The sequence below is a fragment of the Erpetoichthys calabaricus genome, chromosome 7 (genome assembly GCF_900747795.2).
Source record: "Erpetoichthys calabaricus chromosome 7, fErpCal1.3, whole genome shotgun sequence".
Classification (NCBI taxonomy): domain Eukaryota; kingdom Metazoa; phylum Chordata; class Cladistia; order Polypteriformes; family Polypteridae; genus Erpetoichthys; species Erpetoichthys calabaricus.
This window is the reverse complement of record NC_041400.2, coordinates 188,899,360-188,923,249: the sequence shown is the minus strand read 5'-3', so window position 1 is coordinate 188,923,249 and position 23,890 is coordinate 188,899,360. Positions and strand designations below refer to the sequence as shown.

At 40.6% G+C, this 23,890-nt stretch overlaps 1 protein-coding gene across 1 annotated transcript in view; it reads right to left on the bottom strand.

Moving 5' to 3' along the window:
- Positions 1 to 418: 418 nt before the first annotated feature.
- hopx (HOP homeobox) overlaps positions 419 to 23,890 on the bottom strand; it is a 30,015-nt gene continuing 6,543 nt past the window's right edge. Inside the window, exon 2 of the mRNA XM_051929948.1 lies at positions 419 to 726. Coding sequence (XP_051785908.1) covers positions 649 to 726 — 78 coding nt within the window. The 3' untranslated portion in view covers positions 419 to 648. The remainder of the gene's footprint in view (positions 727 to 23,890) is intronic.

Sequence of the window (23,890 nt, the reverse complement as noted above, 5' to 3'; positions counted from 1 at the left end):
GACACGGCGAGAACATGCAAACTCCACGCAGGGAGGACCCGGGAAGCGAACCCGGGTCTCCTTACTGCGAGGCAGCAGGGCCACCTTGCTGCCCTTTTATTTATTTATTTTTATTTAATACTTATTAGTAATAAAAAACTACACATAGGGGCACAAATTTATCCTCCTGCCTCAGGTGAAAGTACCTCTAGGCCCGGCTCCGCTCCTGACACTCTTCTCCTCTCACTCCACCCTGCCTGCACTCTTTTTTTCACCGTCTCTTCCACACTCCCTGTTTTTCCTGTACTGTTGATCCCAAGTATTTAAACTCCTCCACCTTTGCCAGTTCTGCTCTCTCCATCCTCACCATTCCACTGACCTTCCTCTCATTCACGCACTCTCAGCCTCAGAGTGACCACAATTTAAAAAGTCACAGAACAGAATGCACTTTTCTTGCGCTAGATATTCATATAAACACTGCATATGCACACATGCGTCACTTAATTTTATTTGTGATAATTTGCCCAAACAAGCATTTCACTGCACAATCAAAAGTTCTAAGGAGGCTCAGCAAATAAAAATGGATAAAGAAGGGTGGAGTGCGTTTCTCGTTCTCAGCGTCTTCATGTCGCAGTTTCTGGAGGGACTCTGGCAGCCAGTTAAGCTTCTTCAGTCTTTGACAGATCCACACACCGGAGGGAGGCCTTGTGATTGTCTCCATTTGCCATACCGCAGCTTGAACCACTTCTGAAAAATATAAAAAAAATAAAGAAAAGAATAAATCATCCATCATTATTACACCAGGGTGGCACGGTGGCGCAGTGGCAGTGCTGCTGCCTCGCAGTAATGAGCCAACCCGGGTCCTCCCTGCATGAAGTTTGCATGTTCTCCCCGTGTCTGAGTGGGTTTCCTCCCACAGTCCAAAGACATGCAGGTTAGGTGCATTGGCGATCCGAAATTGCCCCTAGTGTGTGAACCCTGTGGTGGACTGGCACCCTGCCCGGGGTTTGTTCCCTGCCTTGTGCCCTGTGTTGGCTAGGATTGGCTCCAGCAGACCCCGTGACCCTGTGTTAGGATATAGTGGGTTGGATAATGACTGACTGATTATTACTCCATCTGGAAACATAGTGGCGTCCCATATAGGGTTACTTCACGCCAGACTTGTCAACCTCTTAGGGTGGCTGCTGTTGATTGTTGTCTAACAAATGACCCATAATTGAGACAAACCTGTCGTAGTTCTACTGAGAGGACTTCATTTCCCAGCAGTCAGCAGGAGGGGGGCTGAAAGGAGGGAGCCTTCATCAGCACTTACTTACCAGAGAATCAGCATTCCGAGGGAGCGGATTCAAGTTGTTGGAGATCAGGAGTGCATCTCCTTCTGCGTGTGAGTGTGTGGTGTGAGAAGATCAATTGATTTTCAGTCCGACATCAGCAACATAATGTGCAATATACTAATGTAATACAATATAGAATATGTAATGTACTATTCATTAACAGGTGCAATAACAATTTATGCTGCTGTACTGTAGCGGTTAGGGGCCACTAAGATTCACACTGTCAAGGATGACGGTGATTTATTTATTTTAGTACAAGAGATCCCAGGAACGTCCCCAGCCTTGGATCGACCCACACACACTCACGACTAGGGTTGCCACCCGTCCTTTAAAATACGGAATCGTCCCGTATTTGAGAATGAAATTGCGCGTCCCGTTTTGAATCAATACGGGACGGGATTTGTCCCGTATTTTTTTTTTTATCATTTTTTTTAAAGCAGCGTCTCATGCAAATCATCCCACACGCATTTTATGAAGATGCCTCCTTTCCTACTTTTGATTGGGTAATACTTGATGTCATCGTTAGTTTGATTGGTCTTTTTAACTGTCCAGTGAGGAGGGCGGGTCTTTTAAGTAGAGTCTGCAAAGTGTTGGCACTGAGATGTGGCACCCGCTGCAGTATTCGTCCCTTATTTTTTTGTATTAAAAGTGGTAACCCTACTCACGATAGTGACCAATAAAGCACACTGGGAAAGGCAAACAATTAAGAGTAAAATGAAAAACAATTAACTTAAATGAAAACAGTGATACCACCCCTGACCCCTTCGGCGATATTACATTTAACATATATACACACAAACACCACACAGCAAAGTCCATGAAAACAAACTGGATGAAATGAGAAGTGACGAAGTTAAATCCAGTGATCTGTATGTTGAAAGGATGAAAGAAAACACAGTCCTACCGGTAATTACTGAAAGGATGATTCAGGAGCGCTCCACTCTTCCGCAAAACCAATGAATCCAAACGCAGTCCTCAGTGCACAGGTAGACAGTGATCCAGACTCCAACAAACGAATACAGTCCAGGACACAATGATTAATTAAAGTTCCAACAATAGCAGGCAGCACGACAGATAAACGCAACACACAACGCACCAAACAAAACAAACGTTTCTCCTTTTGCCCTCTGTCCTCCTTTAAACCTCCTTTGACCACCTTTGACCCCAGCAACCCCTGCAAGGACTGCTGGGAGATGCAGTTCTTAGAAAGCAGTACTTTGAGCAATAATAATTTGCTCTGGTTACTTGATCACTTAACATTGTATATGACATATTTGGAATTATTTGAATTTTCTTTAAATGCACCTTGCGGCCGTCACTAAAAGTAATTTCGTTGTGTTACACAATGACAATAAAGTGCTTGAACTTGAACTTCCCCCAGTCTGCTTATTTCCACTTGCGTCACATTAATCGTATTCGCCCTTCCCTGACTCCCCTCACCACTGCTATCCTCGTTCATAGTCTTGTCACTTGTCGTCTCGATTATTGTAATTTCCTTTTCTTTGGTCTTTCTCACAAATCTCTTTATAAGCTTCAACTGGTCCAGAACTCAGCTGCCCACATCATTACCAGAACCCCTCCATTCACCATATCACTCCCGTCTTCCAGCACCTTCATTGGCTTCCAGTTAAGTTCTGCATTCAATTCAAAATTCTCCTGTTAACTTTTATTGCTCTCCACAACCTCACCCCTCCATATCTGTCCAACCTCCTCCATGTTGCCATTCCCTCCCGCACCCTTAGATCCTCTTCCTCCATCCACTTGATTGTCCCCTTCGTCCATCTTACCACCATTCAGTTGCTCTGCTCCCCAGCTCTGGAACTCACTACCATCTGAGCTTAGAAACACTGAATCATTCTCACTTTTCAAATCTAAACTTAAAACTCATTTGTTTAAAACTGCTTTTTCACTTTGACCACAATTGCTCCATCTGATTTTAAATTTTGCATTTTTAGTTTTGTTTATAATAATAATAATAATAAGTTAAATTTATAGAGCGCCTTTCACAAACCCAAGGTCGCTTTACAAAAAACAAAAAATTACACAGAAGACAAAAGTTCGTAGAAGAGGAAAGTTATCAATTGAGATTTAAAGGTGCAGAAAGAAACTCGGAGATACTTGAGGAAGAGAGTTCCATAAAGGGCCAGGGTGGAGAGTCTGGTGTGTGGGACGGTAAGGAGATGACTGCACAAGGACCTGAGAGAGTGACAATGTCAATTCTTCCAGCTAAAGTAAGATGAAGTGTGGACCATCTATGCATCCATCCATCCATTTTCTAACCCGCTGAATCCGAACACAGGGTCACGGGGGTCTGCTGGAGCCAATCCCAGCCAACACAGGGCACAAGGCAGGAAACAATCCCGGGCAGGGTGCCAACCCACCGCAGACCATCTATGCAAGTCTTACTTAATTTTTTCCAGAATTCATTACCTTTGTCTAAATTTGACTCAGGGACCTTGGGACACTAAGCTATGTCATCCTGGAAGACAGCAGCTCCTGACTCCTGAGTACAAGGAGTGTAAGGAGCTGAGTGAGGTAGAGGGGGGCAAAGGTTATGTGGGGCTTTGAAGGGGAGAAGCAGAATCTTGAATTTAGTCCTTGATGGAACCGACAACCAGTGAAGTTTAGGAGAGAACAGGGGAGACGTGAGCAGAAACGCTTTGTGTGGCTGTGGAATTCTGAATGTGCTGTAGCCTCTGTGTAGGGTTTGCAGGGAGGCCGATGAAGAGGGAATTACGGTAATCAATACGAGACATTAGGAGACAATGAACCAGAGTTTGAGCATCAGACATGGACAGAAATGGATAGAGGCGGGCAATGTGACGGAGATGATAGAATGACATTTTGGACAGAGACCTAATGTGTAACTCAAAGTTACAGTCATATGAAAAAGTTTGGGACCCCCTCTCAGCCTGCATAATAATTGACTCTCCTGTCAACAATAAAGATAACAGTGGTCTGTCTTTCATTTCCTAGGAACATCTGAGTACTGCGGTGTTTTCCAAACAAAGATTTTTAGTGACGCAGTATTTAGTTGTATGAAATTAAATCAAATGTGAAAAACTGGCTGTGCACAAATGTGGGTCCCCTTGTCATTGTGCTGATTTGAATGCCTGTCACTGCTCAATGCTGATTACTTGGTGTGATGAGCTTGTTAAGCCTTCATAGACAGGTGTGTCCATCATGAGATATAAAGGTATTTAAGGCGGTCAATTACAAGTTGTCCTTCCCTTTGACTCTCCTCTGAAGAGTGACAGCATGGGATCCTCAAAGCAACTCTCCAAAGATCTGAAAACAAAGATTGTTGAGTCTCCTGGTTTAGGGGAAGGCTACAAAAAGCCATCTCAGAGGTTTAAACTGTCAGTTTCAACTGTAAGGAATGGAATCAGGAAATGGAAGGCCACAGGCACAGTTGCTGTTAAACCCAGCAGGTCTGGCAGGCCAAGAAAAATACAGGAGCGGCATATGAGCAGGATTGTGAGAATGGTGACAGACAACCCACAGATCACCTCCAAAGACCTGCAAGAACACCTGGCTGCAGATGGTGTATCTGTACATCGTTCTACAATTCAGCGCAATTTGCACAAAGAACATCTGTATGGCAGGGTGATGAGAAAGAAGCCCTTACTGCACTCACGCCACAAACAGAGTCGCTTGTTGTATGCCGATGCTCATTTAGACAAGCCAGATTCATTTTGGAACAAAGTGTTTTGGACTGATCAGACAAAAATCGAGCTCTTTGGTCATAATAAAATGCGCTTTGCATGGCAGAAGAAGAACACCGAATTCCAAGAAAAACACCTGCTACCTACTGTCACATTTGGTGGAGGTTCCGTCATGCTGTGGGATTGTGTGGCTAGTTTAGGGACTGGGGCCCTTGTTAAAGTCGAGGGTCAGATGAATTCAACCCAATATCAACAAATTCTTCAGGATAATGATCAAGCATCAGTCACAAAGTTGAAGTTACGCAGGGGTTGGATAGTCCAACAAGACAATGACCCAAAACACAGCTGGAAATCTACAAAGGCATTCATGCAGAGGGAGAAGTAGAATGTTCTGGAATGGCCGTCACAGTCCCCTGACTTGAATATCATCGAAAATCTATGGGATGATTTGAAGCAGGCTGTCCATCAAATTGAACTGAACTGGAGAGATTTTGTATGAAGAATGGTCAGAAATACCTCCATCCAGAATCAGACACTCATCAGAGGCTAAAGGAGGACAGCGTCTAGAGGCTGTTAGATTAGCAAAAGGAGGCTCAACTAAGTATTGATGTCATATCTCTGTTGGGGGGCCCACATTTATGCATTTTGTTATGATGCATATTGCATATTTTCTGTTAATCCAATTAACTTCATGTCACTGCTGAAATCCTACTGTTTCCATAAGGCATGTCAGATATTAAAAGGAAGTTGCTACTTTGAAAGCTCAGCCAATGAGAAACAAAAATCCAAAGAATTTAGAGGGGCTCCCAAACTGTTTCATATGACTGTATGTGATGAATCAAACAAAACACCAAGGATCAGGTTTGACAAGCGTACCGTCAACAGAAACAGAGAAGTTGGATGCCTTAGAAAGTTGGGATTTCGGGCATACCGGTAACACTTTTATTGAATTTGAAGCCAATTCGCGTCGTTAATTAAACCCGTTATTTAATTCCATGGCGCTCCTTCTGCCATGGCAGACATTTCCAAAACTGTTGATTTTCTTTTTAAGAGCGCTGGCTGTCAAAATGTTTTGTGGACCTGAGCAGATCAACATTACTGAGGCCTTCACCTTTCTTTATTTTCTGTTATTGTGTGATGGACTCAAATTGTTGTTTATGTGTTGGTTCATTTTGTGTCTTAATATTGTTTGGTTGCTAATTAAGGAAAAAAGAAACAATTAAGGGGCCTGAGTCTTAAGTTATGCATCAATTAAAATTAAGGCAAAGAGTTAAATAGCAGCAAAATCTGGTCACTAATTAAGAAAAGGGTTACAATGAAAACCTGCAGCCACTGCGGCCCACCAGGACTGGAGTTGGGGACCCCTGCCTTATAAACAGTGGCAAGTCTGTGAGATCCTGAGGCATTCTGACAAAGGGTTAGGGAAAAGTAGAGTCATATATTACTCCACCAAGACAAAACAGTGACAAAAAGGGGAATGCGGTTCTTGTTGTCTTTGGCTGACTAAAAAGATTACAATATGTCAGCTTTTGAGGCAACTCAGGCCCCTTCTTCAGGCAAGATATAATACAAAAACTGGAGTTCCCTGTGTTTATATACACACCAGGACAGAGACAGCACTGGAAAACCTTTATTATCCCACCTGCTATATCCTAACTACAGGGTCACTGGCTGCCTTACATGGATCACTGAGCGAGAGGCTGGAGCAGTTAGCCAGGCCAAAAAGTCTCTCCATGGAATTTGAAGATGCCAGGTAGCACTCCATTCACTGCTTTTCTCTTTCTCTTTAACTTACAAATGTTTATTTTGATGGAATATATCATTTTAATTGAATGTTATAGAATTCAATTCTGACATTTATCCATCCATCCATTATCCAACCCGCTATATCCTAATTACTGGGTCTGCTGGAGCCAATCCCAGCCAACACAGGGCGCAAGGCAGGAAACAAACCCCAGGCAGGGCACCAGCCCACCGCAGGGCACACCACACACACACCAAGCACACACTAGGGACAATTTAGAATCACCGATGCACCTACCTGCATGTCTTTGGACTGTGGGAGGAAATCCACACAGACACAGCGAGATCATGGAAACTCCACGCAGGGAGTTTGCCAATCACCGTCAGGACCTGCCCTCCATCCTATAAAACTGAAAGACCTTCAATAGTTTTGCATGTGCTAAGGGAGTGGAGTGTTACTTGTGTTTGGTGGGTGGTTCCCTAAGGGGCGGGGCCACTTGCCAATCACCATCAGGACCTTCCCTCCACCCTATAAAATTGGAGGACCTTCAATAGTTTTGCATGTGCTAAGGGAGTCGAGTGTTACTTGTGTTTAGTGGGTGGTTCCCTAAGGGGCGGGGCCATCTGCCAATCACCGTCAGGACCTGCCCTCCACCCTATAAAACTGAAAGACCTTCAATAGTTTTGCATGTGCTAAGGGAGTGGAGTGTTACTTGTGTTTGGTGGGTGGTTCCCTAAGGGGCGGGGCCACTTGCCAATCACCATCAGGACCTGCCCTCCACCCTATAAAATTGGAGGACCTTCAATAGTTTTGCATGTGCTAAGGGAGTCGAGTGTTACTTGTGTTTGGTGGGTGGTTCCCTAAGGGGCGGGGCCACTTGCCAATCACCATCAGGACCTGCCCTCCACCCTATAAAATTGGAGGACCTTCAATAGTTTTGCATGTGCTAAGGGAGTCGAGTGTTACTTGTGTTTAGTGGGTGGTTCCCCAAGGGGCGGGGCCATCTGCCAATCACCGTCAGGACCTGCCCTCCACCCTATAAAATTGGAGGACCTTCAATAGTTTTGCATGTGCTAAGGGAGTCGAGTGTTACTTGTGTTTGGTGGGTGGGTCCCCAAGGGGTGGGGCCACCTGCCAATCACCGCCAAGGACTGCCCTCCATCTTATAAAACTGGAGGGCCTTCCATAGTTTTGAATGTGCTAAGGGAGTGGAGTGTTACTTGTGTTTAGTGGGTGGTTCCCCAAGGGGCGGGGCCATCTGCCAATCACCATCAGGACCTGCCCTCCACCCTATAAAATTGGAGGACCTTCAATAGTTTTGTATGTGCAAAGGGAGTCGAGTGTTACTTGTATTTTTTGGGTGGTTCCCCAAGGGCTGGGGCCACCTGCCAATCACCGCCAAGGACTTCCCTCCACCCTATAAAACTGAAGGGCCTTCCATAGTTTTGAATGTGTTAAGGGAGTCAAGTGTTACTTGTGTTTTGTGGGTGGGTCCCTAAGGGGCGGGGCCACCTGCCAATCACCGCCAAGGACTGCCCTCCACCCTATAAAACTGAAGGGCCTTCCATAGTTTTGCATGCGCTAAGGGAGTGGAGTGTTACTTGTGTTTGGTGGGTGGGTCCCTAAGGGGCGGGGCCACCTGCCAATCACTGCCAAGGACTGCCCTCCACCCTATAAAACTGAAGGACCTTCAATAGTTTTGCATGTGCTAAGGGAGTGGAGTGTTACTTGTGTTTTGCTGTACCTTTTTTGTTTTTGTAATTTCCTGGGTTTCTTGTACCTGTGTTCTTGTTTTTGTCTTTGCCTTAGAACTCTGTATTGGAACTTTCCTTGTAGTGAATTTCCTTGCCTTCTTAAGCAATTCGTTTTGAGCTTCTTAGATTGCAGAGCCTATGTTAAAATAAATCCATCCATCCATCCATCCATTTTCCAACCTGCTGAATCCAAATACAGGGTGATGGGGGTCTGCTGGAGCCAATCCCAGCCAACACAGGGCACAAGGCAGGAACCAATCCCGGGCTGGGTGCCAACCCACCGCAGGTTAAACTAAATCGTTTATTCTATAAAGATTTGTTTTGTATCCAGTTGGGGTTTGGACAATATTTCCAAATTAGAAAAGAGAAACTTTCGGAAATGTCTGCTATTGCACAACGAGAGCAGCAACAAGCCATGGAATTAAAGAATGGGTTTAATTAAGGACAAGACTTGGCACCTAATTAAGCAAATGGTTGAAGTGAAATTGGTTGGAGTTTGAGGACCTGACTTAGTTGGTCTTCTGTTGGCTCCCTCACTTCACATTTCATTTCTGTTTAAGGAAATAAATGAAGCAATTCAGAGGAACAATGAAGAAATTCAAGGGAGCAAATCTTGAAAATCAAGTCAATTAAAATGAAAGGAAAAGGAGTTCATTAGCAGCAAAAATTGGTCACCAATTAAGAAAAGGGTGAGAATGAAAACCTTCAGCCTCAGCGGCCTACCAGGACCAGAGTTTGAGACCACTGCCTTAAAAAAATCCTCCACTAGTTATCTTAATTACTTTAACAAACTCTCAAATAAGGGCGGCATGGTGGCGCAGTGGGTAGTGCTGCTGCCCTCGCAGTAAAGAGACCTGGGTTTGGTTCCCGGTTCCTCCCTGCGTGGAGTTTGCATGTTCTCCCCGTGTCGGCGTGGGTTTCCTCACACAGTCCAAAGACATGCAGGTTAGGTGTATTGGCGATCCTAAATTGTCCCTAGTGTGTGTGTGCCCTGCGGTGGGCTGGCACCCTGCTCGGGTTTGTTTCCTGCCTTGCACCCTGTGTTGGCTGGGACTGGCTCCAGCAGACCCCCATGACCCTGTATTTAGGATATAGTGGGTTGGATAATGGATGGATGGATGGACTCTCACATAAGCATTAATGTAAAGAAATAAACATCTATAAACCATTTCTACATACCGACAATGCCAAACTGAACTGAACGTGTAAAGCAAAAGAAGCAAAACAAATATGCAATGTTCTCTCCATTTGTTTCTACTTTCCCAAAGACAGGCTATTCCCTAAATAGACAAAATACTGAACTTCACCAGTAGAGGGTGCTAATCTTAATCTTTACTTAATTCAGATTTTAATTAGAACAGCACATCCTTGAAGAAAACCCGCACCCGAGTTCATGCCACATCAGTCTGGGGTGACCTGTCAGCATGACAGTGACATGAAGCATACAGCAATGACAACACTGGAGTGGCTTCAGGACGAGTCTCTTCAGTGGTCCAGACTTCAACCCCACAAAACATCAGTGGAGAGACCTGAAGATGGTTTCCCATCCAGTCTAACAGAGCAGGAGAGGATCTGCCAGGAAGAATAGGACAAACTGCCCAAATCCAGGTGTGTAAAGCTTGTAGAGACTTAGCCAGGAAGACTCAGAGCTGCAACTGCTGCCTAAGGGGTCTTCTACGAAGTACCAAGTTAAAGGTCTCAATATTTATATGGATGAGAAATTTCCGATTTTGATTTTGAATACATTTTCAAACCTTTTTTGAAATCATGTCTTCACTTTGTCATCAGGGGTTACTGAGTGTAGATTTATGGGGAAAAAGAGGTATTAGGAAATCTACAACACAATATGCAGAAAGTGAAGGTGCAGGATTTTGTAAAAGCAGTGTTAATGTTTGTGATATGGTTCATGCCTTGTGCCCCATGCTGTCTTGGTAGGCTTCTCTACCCCTCACCACCTGCAAGACACGGGTTCAGAGAATGGAAGGACGGATGGACATACAGTAAGTAATGGGCTTGTCAGACATCTCATCCGTCATTTCCTAATTGGAGAGCACAAAGAGCTCAATGTTCATCATGACTAATTAGTGAGTCCGTTAAAAAAAAAACAGATTTTCCATCAGCAGATTTTGGCAGTTACCACCTCTATCTGGTAACATTCATTTGATGCCCAATGAGCTAACTTGCAGCTCTTGGCACAGTCTGACTGTTGTGTCCTCATTGCCATAGGGATTCCTTCTAGGAAGCTCATTTTTTTATGCTTTTACTGGCCCCCTGCCCGGACCCATCGTACTCTTTAAGGAACGCTGATGGACGCCAGTGGTGTGCCTCAAAATGAAGGAGGAGGCTCAGGCAAGGCCGAAGCTCCCTTGTGCCAGCACTTCCATGTTAAATACCTTAATAAGCAGTGGGCAGGGTGCCTGACGGGCTTCACGGAGACTTTAGCACCACAGGCTAAAATGACAGAATGAAGTAAAACAGATCATGGAAATGGAATCTTTCAAAAGAATAAGTAGCCAGTGTTAAGTAGGAATGCTAGTGGACATCGGTGTATACGGGCGTAAAAGCCAATCACTCGGGCAAGCAACAAAATTAGCTCTATGGTGCCTTTCACAGTTCTTACCATCACAAAGCACCTTTAAAAGAACCAAAGATTACAATGTAAAGCATCACAAGACACCAGTGCAGTCAGCCAACCATCAAACTAAACGACCAATCGATAATGCACAGCTCGAAATGAGGAAAATTACAAGGTGATTTACAAAGCATAAAAAAAAACAATTCAAAGTAGCAGAATATATCCTGCAATCAACTGAATAATGTTCAATATAGTGCCTTTCACATCCACCTTAATAAAAGGATAAGTGTTTGTGGGTCAGTCTGCTTGTGCATCTGCTTGCTTTGCCCTCTTCCATTCCAACAGATGGATCATCACAAGCATTTTTAATGATGAAATTTATTTCATTTTTCATTCTAACAGATGGCACACCACAAACATTAACACTGCTTTTGTGAATCCCATACCAAATGGCATTTGACAGAGACATGTGCATTGCATTTTTTCATTCCAGCAGATGGGGCATCATAAACAATCTATCTATCTATCTATCTATCTATCTATCTATCTATCTATCTATCTATCTATCTATCTATCTATCTATCTATCTATCTATCTATCTATCTATCTATCATATAGTGCCATTCACTCTATCTATCTATCTATCATATAGTGCCTTTCCTATCTATCTATCTATCTATCTATCTATCTATCTATCTTTCTATCTATCTATCTATCTATCTATCTATCTATCTATCTATCTATCATATAGTGTCATTCACTCTATCTATCTATCTCTCTATCTATCGTGTCATTCACTCTATCTATCTATCTATCTATCTATCTATCTATCTATCATGTCATTCACTCTATCATATAGTGTCATTCACTCTATCTATCTATCAATCATATAGTGTCATTCTCTATCTATCTATCTATCTATCTATCTATCTATCTATCTATCTATCTATCTATCTATCTATCTATCTATCTATCTATTGTGTCATTCACTCTATCTATCATATAGTGCCATTCACTCTTTCACTCTATCTATTATACAGTGCCTTTCCTATCTATCTATCTATCTATCTATCTATCTATCTATCTATCTATCTATCTATCTATCTATCTATCTATCTATCTATCTATTGTGTCATTCACTCTATCTATCATATAGTGCCATTCACTCTTTCACTCTATCTATTATACAGTGCCTTTCCTATCTATCTATCTATCTATCTATCTATCTATCTATCTATCTATCTATCTATCTATCTATCTATCTATCTATCTATCTATCTATCTATCTATCTATCGTGTCATTCACTCTATCATATAGTGTCATTCACTCTATCTATCTATCTATCATATAGTGTCATTCACTCTATCTATCTATCTATCGTGTCATTCACTCTATCATATAATGCCATTCACTCTATCTATCTATCTATCTATCTATCTATCTATCTATCTATCTATCTATCTATCTATCTATCTATCTATCTATCTATCTATCTATCTATCTATCTATCTATCTATCTATCGTGTCATTCACTCTATCATATAGTGTCATTCACTATCTATCTATCTATCTATCTATCTATCTATCTATCTATCTATCTATCTATCTATCTATCTATCTATCTATCTATCTATCTATCTATCTATCTATTGTGTCATTCACTCTATCTATCATATAGTGCCATTCACTCTTTCACTCTATCTATTATACAGTGCCTTTCCTATCTATCTATCTATCTATCTATCTATCTATCTATCTATCTATCTATCTATCTATCTATCTATCTATCTATCTATCTATCTATCTATCTATCTATCTATCTATCATATCGTGTCATTCACTCTATCTATCTATCGTGTCATTAACTCTATCTATCTATCATATCGTGTCATTCACTCTTTCACTCTATCTATTATACAGTGCCTTTCCTATCTATCTATCTATCTATCTATCTATCTATCTATCTATCTATCTATCTATCTATCTATCTATCTATCTATCTATCTATCTATCTATCTATCTATCATATCGTGTCATTCACTCTATCTATCTATCGTGTCATTAACTCTATCTATCTATCATATCGTGTCATTCACTCTTTCACTCTATCCGTCTATCTATCTGGATATTCAGTCACTTCGATATTTTCTCGTCTCCATGCCCTGACTTGTGCTTTTCATTTTGTGTTCTTTTGTGTTCCTTTTTTTGCTGAGACCACCATACTGGCCCACCACACGTCAGACTTTACACATACGGGGCATTTCTACCAACACCCTCTTTTGACCTGATTATTGAACTGCTGCACCAGTGGTGCTCCTCATATTAAAGGGAGTGTATATTTATGTGATCGTTTATTTTCTGTTTTATATTTGTCATTCATTTAGAGCCCTTTTGCACAGATTGTTTTTCTACTTTGACATTAAAGAGTCTTTTTCTGTTGATTGGTCTCAAAAAGTCAAACCGCTGTGATTCCATGTTGTATTAAATGCTCAGTAAATGATCCTGATTCGTTTATTTTTTACTGGGATCAAGAAGACAAAGCAGACCAAGCGGATTGTGTTCATAAGCCACTTGTCAACTGTGTTCCTTCTGCCTTCATCATCACACACTGGCCAGACGGTCACACAGATTTGAAATGCCCCCTATTTGGACAGCCATTCTAAGGGTCCCTTAAGTCCTCTACTTTTGTGTAACACGGTAAGAGAATGAAAAGAGGAAACAGAATAGCTTGGGAAAGGCAGACACACGTGGGCACGCTTCACTGCCCGGGCAGGCTCAGGTTACATGGATTTCCAAGGCAGGAAACGTTACCCTGCCATCGTGTTTCTCAAATACTGAAGTGGGGTGAAATAAGCTGAAGGTGACTGCGTGTGATTGTTGGTGTTCATGTAATACGACGTATTGAAAGGTGAAGAGACCCTTCTGGAAATCTCAGATCCCTCTTTATCCTGACATGCCCTTCATTTTCATCCATCCATCTATTTTAAAACCCACTTTTTCCAGTGCAGGGTAAAGGCAAGGTGGGCACCTGTCTATGACAAGTGTCTTTAAAGTGTCATTTAGTCATGGAGTTGGTAGGTACTGTGCTAATCCTGATAATACTGGGTAGAAGGCAAGAACCAACTGTGAACTGGGCACCAGGCCATCATAGGGTATAATTCAGTTATAGAGTCATAGGAAGCTGTGCCAATACTGACAACACTGGGCACCAGCCCATCACAAGCATGTATTCATTTTTATTGTGTTATGGAGTTACTGGGTACTGTGCTATTTCTGGTAATGCTGGGCACAAGGCAAGAGCTCACTCTGGACTGGGCACCAGTCTGTCACAGGGCATTATTCAGTTTCACTCACTTACGAAGTCATAGAAAACTGTACCAATACTGACAGTACTGGACAAAAGGCAGGGACCAGTTGTGAACTGGGAACCTGCCTATCATAAGGGTCTATTTGTTTTCATTTAGTTACTGTATGGAGTTACTGGGAGCTGTACTAGTCATAGCAACACTGGGCACAAGGCAAGAACTCACTCTGGACTGGGCAGCAGTGTCTCATAAATGTTTGATTCACTTGAATTGAGTAACAGAGTCATAGGAAGCTGTGCCAATACTGACAGCAATGGGCACAAGGCAGGGACCAGCTCTGAACTGGGCACCAGCCCATCACAAGGGTCATTTAATTTTAATTTGGTTACAGAGTTACTGGGCACTGTAGTAATGCTGATAACACTGGGCACAAGGCAAGAACTCACTCTGGACTGGCCACCAATCTATCATAGGGCATTATTCAGTTTCGAAGTCATAGAAAACTGTGCCAATACTGACAATACTGGGCACAAGACAGGGACCAGCTCTTAACTGGGCACCAGTCCATAACAAGGGTCTTTTCATTTTCATTTAGTTACAGAGTTACTGGGCACTGTAGTAATGCTGATAACACTGGGCACAAGGCAAGAACTCACTCTGGACTGGGCACCAATCTATCATAGGGTATTACTGTATTCAGTTTTGAAGTTATAGAAAACTGTGCCAATACTGACAATACTGGGCACAAGACAGGGACCAGCTCTTAACTGGGCACCAGTCCATAACAAGGGTCTTTTCATTTTCATTCAGTTATAGAATTAATGGGTGCTGTACTATATATGGTTACACTGGGCACAAGGCAAGAACTCACTCTGGACTGGGCACCAGTCTATCATAGGGTACAATTCAGTTATGGAGTCATAGGATGCTGTGCCAATACTGGGCACAAGTCCATTACAGGTGTCTATTCATTTTTATTGTGTTATAGAGTTGTTAATGGGTACTGCACTATTACTGGGCACAAGGCAAGAACTCACTCTGGACTGGGCAACAGTCTATCATAGGGCATTATTCAGTTTCAAAGTCATAGAAAACTGTGCCAATACTGACAGCAATGGGCACAAGACAGAGACCAGCTCTTAACTGGGCACCAGTCCATAACAAGGGTCTTTTCATTTTAATTCAGTTATAGAATTAATGGGTGCTGTACTATATATGGTAACACTGGGCACATGGCAAGAACTCACTCTGGACTGGGAACCAGTCTATCGGAGGGTATAATTCAGTTATGGAGTCATAGGGAGCTGTGCCAATACTGACAGCACTGGGCACAAGTCCATTACAGGCGTCTATTAGTTTTCATTGCATTATGGAGTTACTGGGAGCTGTACTATTTCTGGTAACACTGGGCACAAGGCAAGAACCAACTCTGGACTGGGCACCCATCTGTCATGGTGCACGATGGACTTTTTTTTCAGTTGTAGGGAGCTGCGCCAATACTGACAGCACTGGCCAAAAGGCAGCGAGCAGCTGTGAACTGGATGCCAGTCAGTCATGGGGCTTGGCACATTTTCATTTAGTTACAGGGTCATGGGAGGCAGCTGACAATCCAGACGGGCACTGTGCACAAGGAAACACACAATTCTGGCCTGGGCATCAATCTATCACTTGGTGTTTCTCAATCGTTGTTCACTTCCTAGTAAACACGAGGACCTCCAGTCTTCAGATAAAGGTGGTTCATGTAGAGGAAGCGGAGCCATTTTGGCAAGATGGAGTTCAGAAGATATATGTAGCCTGTCCTGGGGGAATATTAATAGATGGGCTTGTGCAATAAACATCTCTGCCCACCAGTAAGATGCTCAGCAGATGGCACTGCTTTTCTTTCTTCCACATCCCTTGACTTTTCCCCAATTACTGGAAAATCACATTTTTTGACCTTCCAAACCATATCAGGTCATAAGCTTCAATTAAGAAGAAGATCTGGTTCTACCCCAGGAGTCTGACTGCCAGCGAGTTTCCTGGCTGCATGTGCCAGTGGATACCACAGCTGTCATTTATTCTTCTTCCTCATTTCTTTCTATAGCACATTTCATACACGGGATGTAGGTGAAAGGCTTTAGAAAATGTCAAAGAAATAGATGCAATAAAGGAACACAGTGATGTAAGAATATTAATTAACAAATAAAGTATATATAAATCAATATTAACCACACAGTTGGCACAGTGGTAGCACTGCTGCCTTGCAGTAAGGAGTTCATGGATTCACATCCTGGGTCCTCCCTGTGTGGCAACACTTTGAGTAGTGAAAAAATTGTTATATAAATGTAATGAATTCTCATTATTATAATCAATATCTATAAAATAGATATAGAATTAGTAGAACGGTAGAGTTCTTGTATATAGTATCATATTCTAAAGATGAGTGCAACAGTAAAGTCAGATGTTCAGGAGGACAGAACAAAATGTAAAAAAACTCCAGATAAATAGGCTTCTGCAATTTGCTTGATGCTCAGCAGATGTTGCTGCTCTTCTTTTGTTTATCCGACACTTGCTGTCCCCCACAGCTCTGCCCGCATATTAGTGGCACAGGACAAACTTTAAAAACCAATAGAGAAATTTATAAAATAAATGTAATAATTTGTATTGAGAACAATTTATATTGATAGCTTTTGTATCCAAGGGCCTCTTGATATACAATATTTTTGGTTTTGCTATCAGAGGAGAGGATGTAACTGTGATCTCTTTGTCAAAAATATAAAAAGTTGGCAAGGCCAAGTGGAAGGTAGGTACGCTCGCATTATATCTGAACGTGTTCAGCTCTGATGGGAGAGTGTACCCAGCGTGGGGAGAAGAGCATGTGGCTGTGATATCTCTGCCAATCAGCAGTTACCCTCTAAAACACACAGAGTAGCTCTGATCTCTCTCTCAAAAACGTCAAACGTTACTCCTTAACAATCTCTAGATGATAATGTCTGCTGAACAAACAGGCAGCGCTAGCTAAGCAGAGGCCATGTGCAACAGGCAGGTAGAAAATTCTTTGTTAGTTCTGGTAATTATACTTCAAAGACCCCTGATATTCTATATGGTGGTCCATAAGGCTCTATCCTGAGTCCGCTGCTCTTCTTGATTTCCATGCTTCCATGAGGTCAGATTATCTCAAGGCATAACGTGAGCTACCAGAGCTATGCTGACGACACACAACTGTGTTTATCAATAGCGCCTGATGACCCCGACTCTCTTGATTCACTGACCCCAATGTCTTACTGGTGTTTCTGAGTGGATGAGTAGTAATTTTCTCAAACTACATAAGGAGAAAACAGAAATTTTCGTGATTGGCAAAAATGGATATAATGAGGGTATTAGAAATAAACTTGATCCATTAGGATTAGGGTTAGGGTTAAGACAGAGGTAAAGAATTTAGAGGTAATTATTGACTCTGACCTGAATTTTAAATCGAATATTAATCAGATTACCAGGACAGCATATTTTTCACCTAAGGGATATAGAAAAAGTTAGATCTCTTATAACTTTGGAAGGTGCTGAAAAATTAGCTTCCCGCTTTTGTTTTCAGTCAGCTAGATTACTGTAACGCACTCCTCTCAGGACCACCCAAAAAAGACATCAATCGATTGAGTGTAGAATGAGGCTGATAGAATCCTAACTAGGAATAGAAAATCCGAGCACAACACACCAGTGCTGATGTCACTACACTGGTTACCTGTGTCATTCAGAATTGACTTTAAAATACTGCTTATGGTTTACAAAGCCTTAAATAATTTGCTCCATCTTATATTTTGGAATGTCTGACACCTTACACTCCAAATTGTAACCTTAGATCTTCAAGTGAGTGTCTGCTTAGAATTCCAAGAGCTAAACTTACAAGAAGTGGTGAGGCGGCCTTCTGCTGTTATGCACCTCAAATCTGGAATAGCTGACCGATAGAAATTCATCAGGCTAATACAGTGGAGCACTTTAACAAACTGATAACAACACGTTACTTTAACAGCTTTCTCATAACTTCATTTTAGTTTAATCCTGATGCTCTGTATATTCAATTCATTATCATTATTATTTATGGTGGCTCCGTAATCCGTACTAACCCCTACTTTCTCTTCTGTTCTCTTTCTGGTTTTCTGTGTTGTTGTGATCTGCACCACCACCACCCGATTAAAGCACCGTGATGTCCCTCCATTGATGGATTGAAGGCTAGAAGTCCACATGACTGTCATCATCAAGTTCTTCCATGTGTACCCTGAATACCATGAGGACTGATTGAGGTCATTTATGTGAGGTAGAATGCCTAGAGGGGGCTGGCCAGGTGGTCTCGTGGTCTTGGACCCCCTGCAGATTTTAGTTTTTCTCCAGCCGTCTGGGTTTTTTTCTTTTTTTCTGTCCTCCCTGGCCATCAGACCTTACTTTTATTCAATGTTAATTAGTGTTCCCTAATTCTGTTTTCTTATTTATTTTGTCTCTTTTTCTTTCTTTTTCTTTCTTCATCATGTAAAGCACTTTGAGCTTCATCATTTGTATGAAAATGTGCTCTAGAAATAAATGTTGTTGTTGTTCCCACCTTTCTAACAGACCTTGAGAGGATCTGCCAGGAAAAATGGGATAAACTGCCAAAATCCAGGTGCGAAAAGCTTGTAGAGACTTCGCCAAGAAGACTCAGAACAGGAATTGCTGCCAAAGGAGTTTCTACAAAGAGCTGAATTAAGGATCGGAATACTTAAAGAAATGAGAGATTTCTGTTTTGCATTTTTAATTCATTTACAACATTTCTCAAAGCATGTTTTCACTTTGTCATTATGGCTTACTGAGTGTCGACTGATGGGCAAAAATGGCAAATATATTCATTTCATGCTAAATAAAACACAATAAAGTGTGCAGAACGTGAAGGCATCCGAATACTTTCTGTACCCACAATAACTCAGAAAGTATGAGCAGAAAGATTATCTGGTCTGATGAAACAGTGCGTGTAATAATAATCTGAGGTCTCTTCCACAAGAAATTTGCATGTTTTCTTCATGCTCACATACTGTAGATTACTTGGCATCAATACATGGGCATACAGTTTACCACTCTGGCACGCCATCCTGGACAAGTTCCTTTGTTTATACTGATGTAACTAATCTCATTTAGATAATACAGTATTTTCATTCATCTTCCAAACCTGCTTTTCCAGTTCAGTAGGGCGAATTCCACAGAAAGCAGTTTAAAATATAATAGAGGGTTTAGTAAATAGCTGGATGTTTGCCATCAATAATAAGAAATATGGAAAAAATAAGAAAAATCTAAATGAGAGAGGCAGAGTCAGCCACTGCATTCAACTTTCAACTGGACTAACGCCTCTAGTAGGAGGAGGACAGATAAATGAAAGGCACTATATAATAGATAGATAGATAGATAGATAGATAGATAGATAGATAGATAGATAGATAGATAGATAGATAGATAGATAGATAGATAGACATGAAAGGCACTATATAATAGATAGATACATAGATAGACATGAAAGGCACTATATAATAGATAGATAGATAGATAGATAGATAGATAGATAGATAGATAGACATGAAAGGCACTATATAATAGATAGATAGATAGATAGATAGATAGATAGATAGATAGATAGATAGATAGATAGATAGACAGACGTGAAAGGCACTATATAATAGATAGATAGATAGATAGATAGATAGATAGATAGATAGATAGATAGATAGATAGATAGATAGATAGACGTGAAAGGCACTATATAATAGATAGATAGATAGATAGACGTGAAAGGCACTATATAATAGATAGATAGATAGACATGAAAGGCACTATATAATAGATAGATAGATAGATAGATAGACGTGAAAGGCACTATATAATAGATAGATAGATAGATAGATAGATAGATAGATAGATAGATAGATAGATAGATAGATAGATAGATAGATAGACATGAAAGGCACTATATAATAGATAGGTAGACAGATAGATGTGAAAGGCACTATATGATAGATAGATAGATAGACGTGAAAGGCACTATATAATAGATAGATAGATAGATAGATAGATAGATAGATAGATATGAAAGGCACTATATAATAGATAGATAGATAGATAGATAGATAGATAGATAGATAGATAGATAGATAGACATGAAAGGCACTATATAATAGATAGATAGATAGATAGATAGATAGATAGATAGATAGATAGATAGACATGAAAGGCACTATATAATAGATAGATAGATAGATAGATAGATAGATAGATAGATAGATAGATAGATAGATAGATAGATAGACATGAAAGGCACTATATGATAGATAGATAGATAGATAGATAGATAGATAGATAGATAGATAGATAGATAGATAGATAGATAGATAGACGTGAAAGGCACTATATAATAGATAGATAGATAGATAGATAGATAGATAGATAGATAGATAGATAGATAGACATGAAAGGCACTATATAATAGATAGATAGATAGATAGATAGATAGATAGATAGATAGATAGATAGATAGATAGATAGATAGATAGATAGATAGATAGACGTGAAAGGCACTATATAATAGATAGATAGATAGATAGATAGATAGATAGATAGATAGATAGATAGATAGATAGATAGATGATAGATAGACATGAAAGGCACTATATAATAGATAGATAGATAGATAGATAGATAGATAGATGTGAAAGGCACTATGTGATAGATAGATAGATAGATAGATAGATAGATAGATAGATAGATAGATAGATAGATGTGAAAGGCACTATATAACACATAGATAGATAGATAGATAGATAGATAGATAGATAGATAGATAGATAGATAGATAGATAGATAGATAGACATGAAAGGCACTATATAATAGATAGGTAGACAGATAGATGTGAAAGGCACTATATGAAAGATAGATAGACGTGAAAGGCACTATATAATAGATAGATAGATAGACATGAAAGGCACTATATAATAGATAGATAGATAGATAGATAGATAGATAGATAGATAGATAGATAGAGACATGAAAGGCACTATATAATAGATAGATAGATAGATAGATAGATAGATAGATAGATAGATAGATAGATAGATAGATAGATAGATAGATAGACGTGAAAGGCACTATATAATAGATAGATAGATAGATAGATAGATAGATAGATAGATAGATAGATAGATAGATAGACATGAAAGGCACTATATAATAGATAGATAGATAGATAGATATGAAAGGCACTATGTGATTGATAGATAGATAGATAGATAGATAGATAGATAGATAGATAGATAGATAGATAGATATGAAAGGCACTATATAATAGATAGGTAGACAGATAGATGTGAAAGGCACTATATAATAAATAGATAGATAGACATGAAAGGCACTATATAATAGATAGGTAGACAGATAGATGTGAAAGCTACTATATGATAGATAGATAGACGTGAAAGGCACTATATAATAGATAGATAGATAGATAGATAGATAGATAGATAGATAGATAGATAGATAGATAGATAGATAGACATTAAAGGCACTATATAATAGATAGATAGATAGATAGATAGATATGAAAGGCACTATGTGATTGATAGATAGATAGATAGATAGATAGATAGATAGATAGATAGATAGATAGATAGATAGATAGATATGAAAGGCACTATATAATAGATAGGTAGACAGATAGATGTGAAAGGCACTATATAATAGATAGATAGATAGATAGACATGAAAGGCACTATATAATAGATAGATAGATAGATAGATAGATAGATAGATAGATAGATAGATAGATAGATAGATAGATAGATAGATAGATAGATAGATCTTTATTTGTTCCAGAGGGGAACTTTAGCTTTATTAATTCATTTATTTATTTAAAAACTGGAGTTTATTTTTATTTTTTCTGTCCACCCTGGCCAACGAACCTTATCATCAGGCTCACATTTACAGACTTAAAAAATGTGTTGAAAGACTGTACCTCTCTTAGGTATACATCTGTCTCAAAAAAGTGTATATTATTTATTTTTAGTATATTATTTATTTATTTTTATTCTTATTGTTTTTTCTTTCTGCTAAAGCACTTTGAGCTACATCCTTTGCATGAAACTGTGCTATAGAAGTAAAGGTCGTTGTTGTTACTGTTTTTGCAGAAGCTCAATAAATCAATCAATCTACATACACCGGAATGACTGAAAAGAAAGCGGAGGCTTGTAATAAATTATTATTATTATTATTATTGCCCTCTGATGGTTGGTTGTGATGACGTTTGCTGTTCAATAAACTTTATCAGCTGGTCTGACGGTGACGTCACCGCGCGAGTGTCCATTCACTGCTCCTGTCAATCAAAAGTCGTGTGCGGCTAAACACTAGGCCTACAACAACTCAACGTGGTTACGAATTCACTTTTTATTATTTAATTAAATTTAATTCATTGATTTACCCATTTATTAAGTAAGTCGGAGAAAATGACAGGCTTTGCGTCACACATTTATCGAGTCACTGCTCTGCTGTTTATACTCTTGTGCGTTTGAGGAAAACACGGAGCGTGAATTTTATTAGATGCCCTCTCGCTGCTAAGTTAACAGACAGCAAACAACAGATCAATCAAAAGTGCGCCGGGCTGCGACGTGCGGACTGGGGACACGGGGCTTTGTTGAGCCCACCCGATCATTTGCATTAGCTGCATGCCTGTACTGCTTATGCCAGAAGCCATTACTGCCCGTATTCTTATTATTTCTGGATGATTACGTATTTCCCTGAAAAGTCTGGACTCTCACCAGCATGGAAAATGTAACCGATGGGCGTGAGGAGAAGAAGAAGCAATAGCAGCAGGATACGAGAAATGAGAGTTGCGTCATTTCATCAGAATACTCCGCCGTGTTGTCAGTCGGCACTCCCGCTCTAACAGACTCCTCTTTTTTCCTCATTTCTGTTCCTGCTTAACGTATATGTAAAGGAGAAGCTGACGTCCCCTTTCACTTGGTGCAAGGGTCGCATCGCAGAGGGGACGTCTTAAATGTGGAGTCTGCCTGCGCCTGCAGTGTTTGTTTGGCTTTCCTCATAACCCCCTAAATCGACATCGACTCGCCAATCTGCAGTGACGCGGCGGGCACTCGACGTCGAACTGCATGGCGCCCCCTCAGGTCAGGGTGTTTGCCTCGAACCCACCACAGGCTCGGATTGCTTATTGCCCTGCATGCGTTGTCACATTAGGCTTTAGTAAGAGCAGAGGGTCGCCTCAGCCTTGGACACTCTGGCACCACTTGGCATTTTTATACTATTTGTCACTGGTGAAAATGACACATTTCTGTAGTAAAGATTATATCGCTAAGAAATACCCCTTAGTCATCTCTAACCCGTCATCTTGTTTGAGAAGACATAGCAATGACTAGGAGTGTAATGGTGGCACAGTGTCGGGGCACAGTTTACATCTTCTCTTGGTGCTTTTCTTTGGCGCTACACATTGTACTTAACGCGCAACTCTAAACTGGCAATGCATGGGTGAGGTGAGTGC